The sequence below is a fragment of the Melospiza melodia genome, chromosome 14 (genome assembly GCF_035770615.1).
Source record: "Melospiza melodia melodia isolate bMelMel2 chromosome 14, bMelMel2.pri, whole genome shotgun sequence".
Lineage (NCBI taxonomy): Eukaryota > Metazoa > Chordata > Aves > Passeriformes > Passerellidae > Melospiza > Melospiza melodia.
The window spans coordinates 15,258,954-15,273,165 of record NC_086207.1 but is presented as its reverse complement, the minus strand read 5'-3'; the positions used below and the strand labels follow the sequence as shown (position 1 = coordinate 15,273,165).

Here is a 14,212-nt window from a genome sequence, read left to right as displayed (position 1 = left end):
AAATCTAACAATTTAGTATTGACATTTGCATAGGAAACTTTGAACAGTAAATCTCTGCTGATAACACAGTAGAGCTGAAGTGAGGCTCACCTCACATCCCACATCCTGAAATTCCCTTGCTGCAAAAATGCCCAGCCTGAGATGGAGAAGAGGTCCTGAATTGAATCACACACTCTGTGGGGACCAGGCAGTGGGGACCAGGAACAAGGAAAAATTAGTGCAGATTTGGGTTTCTATGGAGACCACCCAGAGAAGTGCTCTTTTTCTGCCTTTCCACTTGCTTTGGACAAACCTCTTGTCCCTGCAACTGAAGTCTTCCCACATGAAAAATGGGGACAGATATTTAACAGCCTTTTAAAATACCCTGAGATCCTCAGAATAATGACCCATGGTGAAGAAATGAGGCTGTATCTTTACAGAGGAAATCTGTTGTTAATCTGGTTAAGCCGTGTTTGTTTTCCAGCTGTTACAACAAAGGTTTGTCATGAAAATGAACATCTGCCAGCATTTTCTGAAGCTGTTTCAAACCAAGAGGTATTCCTGGTGACATTTAGACAAACATGCTTTTCCCTTTTCACAAGACACAACATGCTCATAAAAAATAGATGTGCTGAAAAAGCACCATTGTCTTAAGCACTCCCAAGCCTGCTTTTTTTCATATCTCCTCTGGTTTTCCTTTCAGGTTCTGACCAATTCTGAAGCTCAGGTCACAGGTGCTTGTGCTTTGTAGCTTTGTATGCACTAAAAGGCAGGTTTACAGCATCAATTTCTTCTATCTGAGTGAATAAAATCTTAATCCTGTGATATCCATGTGTCACTGAAATGCAAAAGGGATCTCTGCTAGCCATGCTGCAGGAGGCAGCACATCTTTTCTGTCATTCACCATCCTCTGAAGGTAAATGCAAAATACAAAAATGCAGTGCAAAATGCAAAAAATGCAGTGCAAAATGCAAAAATGCAGTGCAAAGTACAGTCAGGACTGACTTCAACAGTGCTAAGCACTACTCAAGTCAACTGGAGACGTTTAAGCACATTTGTGTGTAAGACAAGAATGGGCATTTGGCTCTTTGCCGGGACATCTGGAGCAGAAGGATGCAGTTGTGGCCTTCTGTTTTACAGGCTTAGTCAGCAGTTAGGGACTAGCTTTCGGCTTATTAGATGTGCTGACCCCATAATGATAAAAATTTGTTTAAAATTATCATAACCTTTTCAAAGTAAAATCAAAACCGTGGTGGAGTGGTTTTAAGCGATATTTTGTGAGTTTTTCTGGTAAAAAAAGAAAAAAAAGGTAATTATCTTTAATAAAAACATGCATTCTCCTTGAACATGCCAGATTTCTGTTTTTAAAAAAATGAAGAATGCTTCATATTTCTTTTCATCTTTGTTCCTGCCATCCATGAATCCTCGTTAGGTGGGGTTCAGTCTATTCCCCCAGACAGAACAACAGGACAGGAGGAAATGGCCTCAAGTTGTGTCAGGGGAGGTTTAGTTTGGACATTAGGAAAAATTTCTTCTCCAAAAGGGTTGTGAAGCATTGGAATGGCCTGTTCAGGGAGTTAAATGGCAGAGTCACCATTTCTGGAGGGATTTAAAAGATGTGTGGATGTGGCAGTGCTGGGGACATGGTTTAGTGGTTTAGTGAACTTGGAAATGCTGGGATAATGTTTGGACTCGATGATCTTAGATTTTCCAGCCTAAATGATTTTATGGTTCTGTGGTTCCTTCCTACATTAAACAGGAATAAGGCAATTTGAGAGCTTAATCCAGATGTTTAAGTAGAAGCAAGTAGAGAAACCTTTTGCTTTTAAAAAGCTTATAAAATTTTAGGCATTAACAAATGGGAGGTGAAGAAAAAGCACACTGTGAGCAGCTGTAAGAATTGCCTTAATTGTGAGTCTTTACAGAAAGGATAACTCAAACCTTCAATTTTATCATAAGTTATTCTATTTCCTTCTGTCTCTTTCTTGCTACATTACTAAATACTGGAAGATTATCAAATTCAAACTTAATTTTTTTGCTAGGAGGCTTCTTGCCCTGCCTGTTTCAGTCTTTTATTTTGATAATCACAACTGAACTGGTCAAGCCTTTTAAAAATTATTATTTTTCATCTGTAAAGAAGCAACTTTTGCAAATGGGTCTTTGTGTTCTTTACCCAAAGTCACTCCAGCTAAAAATTAAGACTTTTGAAATTGTTTTAATGAAGATATAAGGAAACTTCAGAGGACATTTTCCAACACACACACACACACAAATTGTATTTTCTAGCTGTCTAATTTTGATATCTTATTCTCATAAATTCAATAAAGAAAAATGCTGGAGCAGCTATTGCTCATCAGAAGACTTCCAAGTATTTCATGTTTATTAGGTAACCTATCTCCCTAATGCATCAGGGAGGCTGATTTTATTATAAGGGCTTGGAGAAGCTGTGACAGTGATTTGCCCAAGGTCATGCAGAAAGTCAGTGACAGGCTTGGGAACAAATTGAATCCAAGCAATAAAATCAAATCAGATGCAAGATTTGGTTTTAAAGGAATTGTTGTTTACCAGGAAGCCAAAACCAAATCAAAACAAAATACTTGAGGAACTTTACATATTATACAAATGAACCACATAAATGGTGGGGTTTTTTGCCTTCTTCACAGTTAAGGAAAGAAGATGGGATAAGCTATATTTGGATAACACTGAACTAGCAGTATTTGCAAGGAATTCATCTATTTCTGTCAGGAAAAGAAAGAAAAGTGCTAGAAGTAAATGTCAGTCTTGAAATTTAATGAAATTTTAAAATATTCTACCTTGGTAAGTCTTTGATAAGAGTGAATTATTTTTCTCTCTTGCTGTAAGTTTCACATTGTATTTTTGTTTATTCAAAAATCTAAATTTTATGCAAGTGGAAAAAAGAAAGACTATCAGATTTGAGGAATAAACTATCTAAATGGCTGCTCTTAAGACTTTTATGAGCCCTCACAGTATGAAACAAGCTATAATCTGCACTTTGAGAACATTTTGGTGACAGCCAACACATAAGGCAAAATTCACATGCATTCATTAGCAGGCTGGAACTGAAGCTGAGTGCACAGAGAATCAAATAATCTGCAGAAAGCACAGTCTGAGCAGGTCTGTGTTTTAGGGAGGGAAACATAAAGATAGGGACCCTTGATTTTATGGGATAATATTTTGGCTTTAGAACAACAACAGAAATCACAACAGGCAAGGTGTCCTAGGGCGAGGTTATGATGCTTGTATCCTCAGTTGTTCTGTTTATGCTGGATATTATGTTCTGTGCCTTCAAGACTGGCCCTGAAGAGTGAATGTTTTGTTTTGGTTTTGTTATGTCTGCTCCCCCACAGCTGGCAGGACACAGAGATGGGGCAGTACATGGTGCTGCTTTTGCTTTTTGCTTGGCTTTTCGCTTTGCTCTTGCTCCTGCTTTGCTCCTGCTTTTTGCTTCTGCTCATTAGTTAGTTTAGCTAAGCAATCCAAATTTTTCCCTGGACTGTTTTTCCTTTTCCTTTTTTGGACCTACTTGAACCTGCTCCAGACTGGGCCCTGGGAACCCCGAGAGTTTGCACCCTGTGGCCCAGCGGGGCCTGCTCTGGCCAGCAGCTGCCCCAGCGCCACAGGGACTGATAACAGAGCGAGCACCCCCAGAGAGACTTTCTGAATTTGTCATCTTTGTCAGAGCGGTGAAAGAGTGGTGTCACCTGATATTGCTCATTCTGTGTGCTGGGGGTGCTTTGCCTGTTAAATAAACAGGTTCTTTCCACTTCTTTCTGAGGAACGCTTCCTGACCCGGTTGGAGGGAGGGGCCGTGTGGGTTTGCTTTATGGAGGGACCCCCTTTTGGAGGTTTTCTCCCAAATTTGCCAGGACACAAGGACACATCAGATGCTACAAGGAAGAGCAGTTTGCTGGAAGCACCCCTGAGCTTTTCAAGCCTCCCTTCTCCAGAAGGATCAGCTCCTCCTCATCCCAAGTGATTTGTGCTTCTGCTGCTGCCCACCCGTCCTGCCCCACCCCAGGCTGTGCCCAGCGCGCCCCCAGCACACAGCCACCCCCCAGGCTGGTTGCCAACCTGCTGCAGGGCTCTCTGGATGTCAATGCCCTGTCCCCAGGGCACGGCGGGGTTGGCCAGGCAGTCGCCGGCGTTGCCGCGGCGGGAGATGTCGATGCGCTGCCGCCGAAGGTTCTGGAAGGCCTCGGCCATCACCCGCACACCGTCGTAGGTGAGTGCTGATGTATACTGGAAACAGAAAGGGCACTCAGGGTAACCCTCCAGCTGCCTTGCTCTGATGCTCTTTGGTTTTTACCTGTTTATATTTTTATTATTTTATATGTTTCCTGTATTCTTTGCACATATATTTGTAGCTCTGCAGCCCGTAATGTGAGTGGCTGATTTCCTGATAGTTTTCCATAGCCTTTCCCTAGGCAAAAAACCAAAACAAATTCCAGAGCACCAAGACCCAAGAAGTACAAAACCCTTGTGCTATCTTGGTTCTTCCTGGAAACTGAGGTTGAGAACAACTCTTCAAGATACATTTTATGGTCAGAGCACAGCTAATGCTGAGGGAAAGACTCCAAACAAAACAAAACTTGACCTGAGAAGAAATTACATCAGCACTTGTCCTCCTATTGGTGCTGTTTATCAATCAGGTAAATTCCCTAAAACCTATAAAAATGTACTCATCCCTGTGGACATCTTTCCATAACTACCCCTGAAAGCCTTCTAATAAAAATCCACTCTTATATTGCCTCCTTACTAAAAGTATCTTGAGTTTCATTTCCAGGTTAAGAAAACAGCAACACTCTGTCCTCACCTCCTTTCTATGAAGTTCAGCAGCATCTTGCTCCCTGTAATGTCCACTGCCCTGCTGACTCCTAAAAGTTGGTTTTGACTTTCACAGGTAGGAAGTGAAGGAGAAGCTCCTGATTTCACTCCCTGAGGAAGACTCAGCCCTAAAAGTCCTTCACCTGTTACCCAAGCATTTTGTTTAATCAGAAGCATTGACCTGAACTTTTAAGGAGCACATTATACTGTGTAAATGTGAGCTACATGAAGTCAAACAAGGGACGTTTTCTGGTCACGGATGGAGACCAGAAAATTCCATCTCAATTGGCAAAAATTCTGCAAAGCATGAGTTTATTCAAGCAGAAACTTGTACAGAAAGCAGTGTAAAACTTGGCAATAACCATTGGTGTTAACTCTTTTTTCTGTGCTCACCCACTGATTTAGTTGTTTTGAACTTTCTTAAACTAATCCCAAAGCTAACATTTCTATGGCAGAGTGTTTGTCACAAATGTATTCATTTTCAAATAGTAAACAGAGAAAAAACAACCTCTCCCTCCACTCATCCCTCAACAGCTTCAGGGCCTTCTGTGTCAGGAATTAAAATACTTTTTCCCTCTGTTGTACACTCTGATTTGAAATTCTCAAAAAGAACATCTGGAAAGACTTTATTATCACTGGATGTCTTGTAAACAAGTCAAAGGTTAAGAAATTAAAGAGGCTTTTTGTTTTTATACACTGAACATTATGAGTTTTTAACTCTTAGCTTCAAGGGGGTGAAAACTGGGAGAGTGAGTGAATACATTAAATTTTGTGTTTCTTAAGAGGCAGTAACTGCAGCCCAGTAAAATTCAGATAATGTTAAGGCAAATGGAACAGCTAATGCTCATAATTATACTGAGAGTTTCTCAAGTGAGAATTAAGAGCCATGTGTGATTACAAAGAGGTGAGCATAATTTGAACAGAGCCAGATGGAACTAAATGAAATGCATTTTTTTTGTACCACTTGCCTTTGGCCTCTTCCAGTCCACACGTGGGTGCTCTCTGGCATCATTTTGCCTCCACTGTTGCATGATCCTGGCAGGAACAGTATCTGTGTAATTCACCAACTGGAAGCCAGTGACATTGGCTCCACTCTCTCTGAATTTGGTCAGGTCAATGTCCATGAATCCCTGGTACAGGAGAGAAACAGGAGAAGCTCATCAGAGGAAGACACATGTAGATGGGAAAGAGGAATCCTGCCTATGTATGAATATGGCAGACAGCTCAGGAAAAATGTCTTCCCTCTGGGAGGAAATTTCCAGCTCGGGAGAGGCACCAGATCCCCAACCATGGTGGAAACTTGCTTTTCTCACAGGTTCTGAGCTGGCCATAGCAGTTACCAGCCAGGGAGACAAATAATCATATTAACAACAGCTTACTTGCAAGAAAGCTAGCAGAGTAATGGACAAATGTATCCTGAATAATGGATGAAATGAACAAAATTTGTAAAATATATTAAAAAGTATTTGTCAACCAGCTCTAAAATTTATACAGAATTGTTCACCCAGCCCTAATTTTCATGGACTCAGTAACCACTGGACAGGCTACTTCTTTTCAAATCACAGTTCACAGGGAAAAACAAATTCTGAACAATGAACTTCCAGCAGATCAGGAAGGAACTGGCTGGTCAGCTTCTTAAAGGAGTCTTACTATTAGAAAAGCCACTTTATAGAATTTGCTCATTTGGGAGAAAAGAAGGTGCTTTTCTAGACTTTAGATTACTAATGAAATGCATTTCTTTCATTTCCTTATTCTTGTCTACTTCTGGCTCTTTGCATGTGATGAACATGTGCGTAAATACACATGTGCATTGATCAGGGTGGCACTGCAGAATTAGTCACCCCCTTGAGTCAGAGGTGAAAAATTTAATTAGAGACACACTGCAATATGGAGGGAGGGGTGATTTCTTGGTGTCCCAGGTTTGATCCCACTGCTGCTGTGCAGAACTCTGCTGTGGCTCCTTGCAGAGGTGCTGGGACAGGGGCTGTGCCCTCCTGGTGAGTGTGGGATAGGCTGAGCTCTTTTTTCTTTAGGAACACAAGCACAAGAGATGTACTCAATTATTTGTACTGGCACCATCAGCAGCCTTAATGCATGAGGGGAGATGAATGGGAGGACAGTCACAATGCCATCACCTGAGCAGCAGAAGGGCTGGCTGGAGCTCTGCCTTGCCCCTGCCCTGCTGCTGAGTGCTCTCTGCTGGCTCCTCCTCAGCCTGCCCCTGGGTTTCTCCCCCTTGCTTGTTCCCAGACTCACCATGATGGTGTAAGCTAAAAAAGCCAAGTTACATCATTTCCAGGAAAACACCAAAATCAGATTCCCAAAATGATGCTCTCTATTCACAGGCTGAGGGAGCTAATTAGCTGATCAGCTCCCAAAGTCAGATGGAGCCATTAGATGGGAACTGTTTTGGGAATAGACCTTGCCAGGAAAAGACTAAATTGCCCTCTCACATAAGTGTCAGACCGAGGGAGTCATAAGTGACTCGAAAATGCCTTTAAAGACTTTCACATTTTTTTCTTCCAGAATTTTGTAGGCAATTTGGCATCCACTTACAAGGCTGAGGATTGGATACAGGTGTACAGATGCTCTAAATAGATGGCTTGTTTTCCTTCAAAGTACAGTGATTTAGGTTAAAAGAAAAAAAGTGGTATTTTGTGCGTGCATACTCCTCAGAATGCTGGTTAAGCCCACATCAATCTAGTTTGTAATTACTGGCGTAGGGGTTTCTGAAAGCCAGAGCTGTGATTAATGAATGGGAAATGCAGCAGGATAATTGTCCCTGACATCTTAATGCATTTCAGGCCAAGTGGGTTTTGACACGTAGAGCTCCTAAGGTTCAGTAAGAGGGACCTCACAGGTTGCCAACTGGGTATTCATGGCTGGCACCAAATTACACTGACATTTTGCTCCTGGGAGCTACTCAGGGGAAAAAGATCTGTCAAAAGAAACTATGGCAGAGCAACCTGAAGTTTGTGCTACCAGCTCCTCTTTGGAAGACCTACAAAGGCATGAAGAAAAGTCCAAGTTCCCTGCAGAATATGAATAAGATGACTGGTGTGTTAAGCTCCCTCAGAATGCAGATTTAAATAGGAAAAAAAAAAAGTTATGACAGAAGTGATGAGACAGCAGTGGTTGAGACCCCTGTATTTCACTGTTTTCCCCAAATAAAACCATTCTAAAACTGAGGCAAATATTCAACAAATATTCATTGGGATTCATTGCATAAAAATGGGATTCATTGCATAAAATTTTTAAATAGTCTGAATAAATGACAGGAATTATTTCTTCCTGAAGATTGTGCTATTTTTTCTCCCACTGAATCTTGACATAATTCAGGTTCTTTAAAAAGTGTGGAGACCTCTGAAGATTTTCCAGTCATTTAAGGCAGTTGGGACCATAGAGGACATCATTAACCTTGAAGTCATCTTTGCATTTTGGCTGCTATCAATGGCTGAAATAATTGTTTTCACCTGTTATCCCTCCTTCACATAACCCAGCACAAGGATATTATAGGAATGCTCCTAATTACAAAGGAATTTTAATCACCACAGTGAAATCTGCTCAGAGCAGGTCTGGGGAACATGAGAGCCAATGAACATGGAAATCCAGAGGTCAAATATTTTAGAAAATAATTCCCAGAGCAGGTGAGTTCTTGCTAGCAAGCATATAAACAAAAAAGCCATCAAGAGTTATGCAGACTGGCTTTTGAAAATGCTTCTATTGACAAAGTGGGAGCAGGAATTCAACATGCTTATCTGTCCTTCTGGAATATCAGTCAGTGCTTGTAGGAAACAGGAGAACAAGAGAATTACAATATTTGCAACTAAAGAAATCATCAGTCATCTGTCACTTTGTACTAACTATAGAAACACATTGCAGAAAAGAAAAAAAAAAGAGTGATATTTTATTTAGTTTTCAACTGGCTGTATATGAGAAACAGAAAACAAATTCTTAAAACTTGGCTAAGAAAAGACTGTAACCCATGACTAAGGGGCAGCAGCTGTGCTGTTGCAGTAATATGTTTAGCATCAACCAGTTTGGGAAAGAACTAGCCCAGAAATTCTTCCCTCTGTCATCCAACCAAACACAGCAAGAAGTGAACAGTGCTGGAAGGATGTACTCCATGTGATCCCATGGACTGATCAAATGGTTTTGAAACTGTTCTTAAAATTTGCCAGGGAATACTGAAAAAAACCCCACTTTGAAGCCATGTCTGCAGCATGTTCAGGGAAATAGGGAGACAAGCAGGCACCCAGAGGGACCCAGAACAGGAGGAATATGGGAACTCAGAGTGCAGCCCTTGTGGAAAAGCAGCACCCAGAGGGACCCAGAGCACAGGGCCAGTGCCCAGGGTGTGCGTGCTCCAGGGGACACAAGAATCCTGCAGGCACAGCTGTCCCTGGGAACCATCAAACATCCATCAGCCACCCCACGGCAGGATCAGCTGTCCCTTGGACTCAAAGTCACTTCACAAAAGCACCTCAGCAGCCCAGAGGATGTGCTTTCCTGCCTTGCACATCCCTGGAAACTGCCTGGCTCTCTCCAAATGCCACAGAATGAGCAGGCTGACAATAAACCACACAAATCTGGTTCCTCCTCCAGCCTGCTCTGACTCACAGCATCTGCAGCACAGTGCTCCAGCAGAAGCCAGGCTGGGTTCAAAGGAGGGAAGAACTTGCTCTTTAGCCCTTACCACAGGCTCCTCTCTGCATTAATGGACCTCACAGAGCAATTGAGTGCAGGGTGTTGCTGTGAGGAAATAATATGGGCCGCTATTACAGACCTTTGTGGCTTCAAAGAGAAAACAGTACTGGGAAGGGGTTTATCCTCCCTGTGCCTTCCTTGATGCATCTGTTCTTTATGCTGTTCTTAAACTGAAAGCAGTTTTCAGCCAAAGGTTGTTTTACTGTCCCATTTGATGCCTTAGTTGCTGGGAGAGCCATCAGCAAGTCACACATTTATATTCCTCTCCACTGCTTGTGGGCTCAATCATCAAAGGAAATGCATAATGCAAGAAGACTGATGACTTGAAATGGGCCTCATGAATCCATCTTGATTAAGTGGTCCACAAAGGATCTGCCTTGAAAAGAAAGTCCCTCCAGAAATGAACCAGCTCCTAATTTATACCCTGGACACCATGAGGGGCCAGAACACTGAGTGGGCAGCTGTCAGTGTAGGTGAAACCTCATCCCTTTGTCCACAACCCTCCTCAAATCTGGAGCTTCACAGGCTGCCCTGCATCTCTCCTTTCACCCTCATATTTCACTGCCTCACTGTCCTAAACTCTGCCTCCTGATGAGCCTGGGTGGCACAGCTGCTGGTGGGACACCATCCCAGCAATGGCAACACACCCACACCTCCAGATTCCCTTTGTATTTCACTGAGCTCACATTAACTGCTGGCCCTTTCCCTGCAGGTGCCTCCTGTGATCCTTTGAAGCTGCAGAAGCACGGGCTGAGCTCTGGGCAGGCTGTGGGCTCAGAAACCACCCCAGAACCCAGCTGAAAACCTCCCTGCCTGTGCTCCAAGCCTCCTCCTTTCCTAGGATAAAGAACATTAGAGAGTCTCCTTGAAGACAGATACGTTTCTGAGAAACAGTGCTGTTTTCTCTCCTCCTGCTGCATCTTCTGAACTCTCTAGATCTCCCCCTGAGACTGGCAAACTCAGCTTTGAATGAGGAGGGGGGAAACCACCCCTTTCTCTTGAATTGCCTGGAGAAGGCTTGTTGGCTGAAGGCAACAGAGCCCCCTGATCCCAGGGAGGAGTATTAGGTTTTTTAAGTCTCTTTCTGTCTGGGATGAAGAGACTAGAGTCTGCTTTCCCTTTTCTTTAATAGCACACTGAAATATTCCTTTTCAAGCCAAAAGCATTGAAGCAATTCACCCTGAGCTTGGGTGGGTGCCACAGAAACCCGTGGCAGCATTGGGAAACTGGCCCAGCTCTGTTTAAATGCATGACTTGCAATGCCAGACTACTTCCTTGCAGCAGATTTTATGATTATAGGAAACTTTGCAAAGCAAAATTTTTGCTTCTGAATGGCTGTAGATGAGCTGAGTGAATACAAAGTGGCTCCTGTCATTCCAAGGTACACCAGTGACTTACTGCAGGGAGCAAGAAATGGAGTGTTTCCAGACAGATCAGCTCTAATGCCCCAAATTATCTTCCAGCTTAACTTCTCCAGTGAAGCATCATTCCTCACTCCCATCACTTTGTATTAATAAGGAGGGAATGTCAAAAAAGAGCCCATCTGCTCCAGAATCCTTCCACTGTGCCTTCCAGTGGGAGAGGAGCTGTCCTCTGCAGAGTTATCCGTGTGTCAGATCCCACTGGGGCAGCAAAATGTGTGAGTCCTCACTGGGACTTAGGAGTGAGTGAAAAAAAGGGAAAAGAAAGACAGGAGAAGGGGGCACCATCAGGCAGCTTCCCAGCCCTGCAGCTTGATGAGAGTGTTTGGTCCTGTCTGTAGTAACAACACAAACCAAGAGAGGTGAGAATCCAGACTCCAAGCACAAGGGGTTGGAGGTGAACAGAAACTTCTCTTTGGTGCAGCCCTACAGATACTTCTCTTTGGTGCAGCCCTACAGATTTTTTTTGTGTATTATTTACCCAGTCTTGTAGCTGCAGCACATTGAGGATATAAATGACCACACACATCTTGTCAGAAGGCTCAGTCCAGGCAGGGGAAGGGATGTTCTAGGTGGATGTTTGTGCATTAGGGAGCTTTCAGGGCATAAACTGATTTAAGGGTTTGGGAAATGTGCCGTGCAGTGGCAGATGCCCTGAATTCAATCAAAGATATGATTAAGGGATGACCTGATCCCAGTTTACAAGGACCAAAACATCAGTAATGGAATATTTTGTCTAGCAAACAGAAGCATAAATCCAGTCGAGGAAGCTGAAGCTAAGCATGTTCTGACTAGAAAAGAGGACAAATGAAGTCACCATGAGGCAGATACTATGGATTTACACATCACCACTTGCAGCTGAGCTGGGATAATGGATTAGGAGACTGCAAATGGCTGAGAAAACCTGTTAGTTTGACACCATTTTGCTGAAGTTTAAGCAAACACATTTTTCCTTCCAATAGCTGTAATATAATCTGTCAGTTACTTACCTGATGCTCTGATTTTTTTAAGCCACAGTAAGTCACTCATGTTTTTGAGTCCTCATTAACTACTGCAAAAATCCTCCCAAGGTTGCTGTTCATATTATCCTGTGTGGGCAAGTTTTGATCAAACCAGATAATTTTCTTATGCATGAGACACTCAAGTTCAAGCAAAATTTAATTCAGGGCACTGCTCTGTCTCTTGCTATCAGTAATTCAGAGGAGATAATATTATATGGGGCTCTTCTGCTTGATAATTTTTGAGTCAGGACAGAAAAGCTGTTTGGAAGTGAAATGCAGAATTTTCACTGATGTATTATATTGTCTTTCTCTGAGCAGAAAATGAATTTGTCTCATGAGCCTTCTTGCACCAACCTCTCAGGAGGCAGAAAGGTCTAACAGGCATAATTTTAGAACCCTAAAAGTATCTTAGGACACTTTTTTTCCAATAGAAGAATATAAATTTTGCATCTTGAGATCTTTCCAGGATGAGAAGGAGATGCTGTACACATCCTTCTGGAAACTCCAGAGAACAGAGTTTCAAATCAGTGAGGAATTCACACCTCTGACCTTGTTTGTGCCACCAGCCAGCAGCACTTCAGGGGGCAGGGGACTCAGACAAACAGATTTCAAACTCATGGGAGACAGAACTACAACGTTTTATCTCCAGGCAAGGGAATGGAGCTGTGGACACACTGCCAGTGGCACAGCTCACACGGTGCTGGGACAGTGCCAGGTGTCACTGATGGGGCAGGTACAGACCTTGCTGGGCACCACAACCCTCCCCACACAGCCACAGCACCTGCTGCAGGTGTGGCTGTCCTGCCCTGCTTCAGGGGAGCTGCTCTCTGCCTGTGGATGGCAAATTTGGGAGGGCTTCTCTTCCCTCTCTGCACCCAGTGCTGGTCTCACGTTGGTGAGTCTCAGGCCTGGTGTTACAGAAGTTCCTTCTGTTTTTTAGGTGAAAAAAAAAAAACAAAGCTGCCCATTCAACTCAGAGGGGACCTGGATAAACCCAGCACCTCTTGTCTGACTCCTGCAGGAGCCACTCTGCTGGCAAAGCTGCTGTGCTGGGGAAATGATGATGCAGAATGATTTTTGCTTTATTTTAAAATATATTCTTCATTTTTTTTACACATGTGTTTGTAGCTCTGTGGCCTATTGTATTTGTGGCTAGTTTTCCCAGTACTTTTCCCTACCTTTCCCCTAGGCAGAAAGACAAAATACATTCCAAGACCCCAATCCCATCTTGGTTCTTTCTGAAAAACAAGGCTAAAAAACAGCTCTTCAAGACACATTTTCATAAACAAAGTTTAGTTTCCATGAGGGGGGGAGATTTAGAGATGGTTGAACTGGGGGAAATTGCATCATCTCTTGTGCTCCTAATTGGTGATTTTTGTAAATTATGTTAATTTGCCAAACTTACAACACTGCATTCACTCCATGGGGTGCTGGGCATTTTGTGAACATTTTTCCATATTTGCCTATAGAGGTCTCCAATAAAGACCAACCTTTATATTACCTCTTATACTAATATTTTCTCAAATGTGTGCTGTTTTATTTCTAGGTTCCCTAAGGCATCACAGTAACCTCCACCAGCCCCACAACTGCCAGCAAAGGGAAACTGTCCATGGCCTAACTCAGTGCTGACACAGGCTGATGTAGAATGGCACAGGAAAAAGTGCTTATCTTTGCTGATCAACACTGGTTTTATCTTTACTTTTCCCTGCTACACCTGCCATCAGCAATCTTGTACACTTATCTATTCATCTTCAAAAAAAAAAGAGCCCTTGCTGAAAGAACAACTTGGACTAATGCACCAGGAAAGAAAAAGAGGCTGAAACACTGGATGTGGTAGCTGTCTTTCATACTTTTCTTTTAAAGACAGGTCACATGAATGTCCCTCATTTAATGACAAAGATTTTTCTCTGCCCAAGCTGATGCTCTCCCACTCCTGACAGTAATCAGCTCACATCCATGGCATAGGACAAACAGATAGACAAAGCCAAGGTTATGGGCAAAAAGCCTGAACATCAAAAGAAAGGAATCCCAGAAGTTTCTAAGCTTGTTCCTCTGGTATTTTTGACTGTATTTTTTTTCCTCTTTGTGGTTGCTAGAACTGATGATCTCAAAGGCTGAGAACAAAGCTTAGAAAAATGAGACTCACAGAAACAAACACTTTTAAAAGTTGCCAAATCTCTTTGAGTTCCAGAGGGGGAAAGAGAAAGAGAGAGATGACTGCAAGCTGCCAGTGCACCTGACAAATACCCAGGTTTGCTC

The 14,212-nt window shown here is 42.8% G+C and overlaps 1 protein-coding gene across 3 annotated transcripts in view; it reads right to left on the bottom strand.

Moving 5' to 3' along the window:
* Nucleotides 1-14,212, bottom strand: part of GRIA1 (glutamate ionotropic receptor AMPA type subunit 1) — a 121,287-nt gene that overhangs the window by 41,131 nt on the left and 65,944 nt on the right. For all 3 annotated transcript variants that reach the window (XR_010029485.1, XM_063168880.1, XM_063168879.1), the window contains exons 6-7: nucleotides 5,793-5,954; nucleotides 4,072-4,239 (exon numbers count right to left, since the gene is read on the bottom strand). Coding sequence is in view for 2 of the 3 variants with exons in the window: in XM_063168880.1 (XP_063024950.1) it covers nucleotides 4,072-4,239; nucleotides 5,793-5,954 (330 nt within the window). In the remaining variant the exon portion in view is untranslated. The remainder of the gene's footprint in view (nucleotides 1-4,071; nucleotides 4,240-5,792; nucleotides 5,955-14,212) is intronic.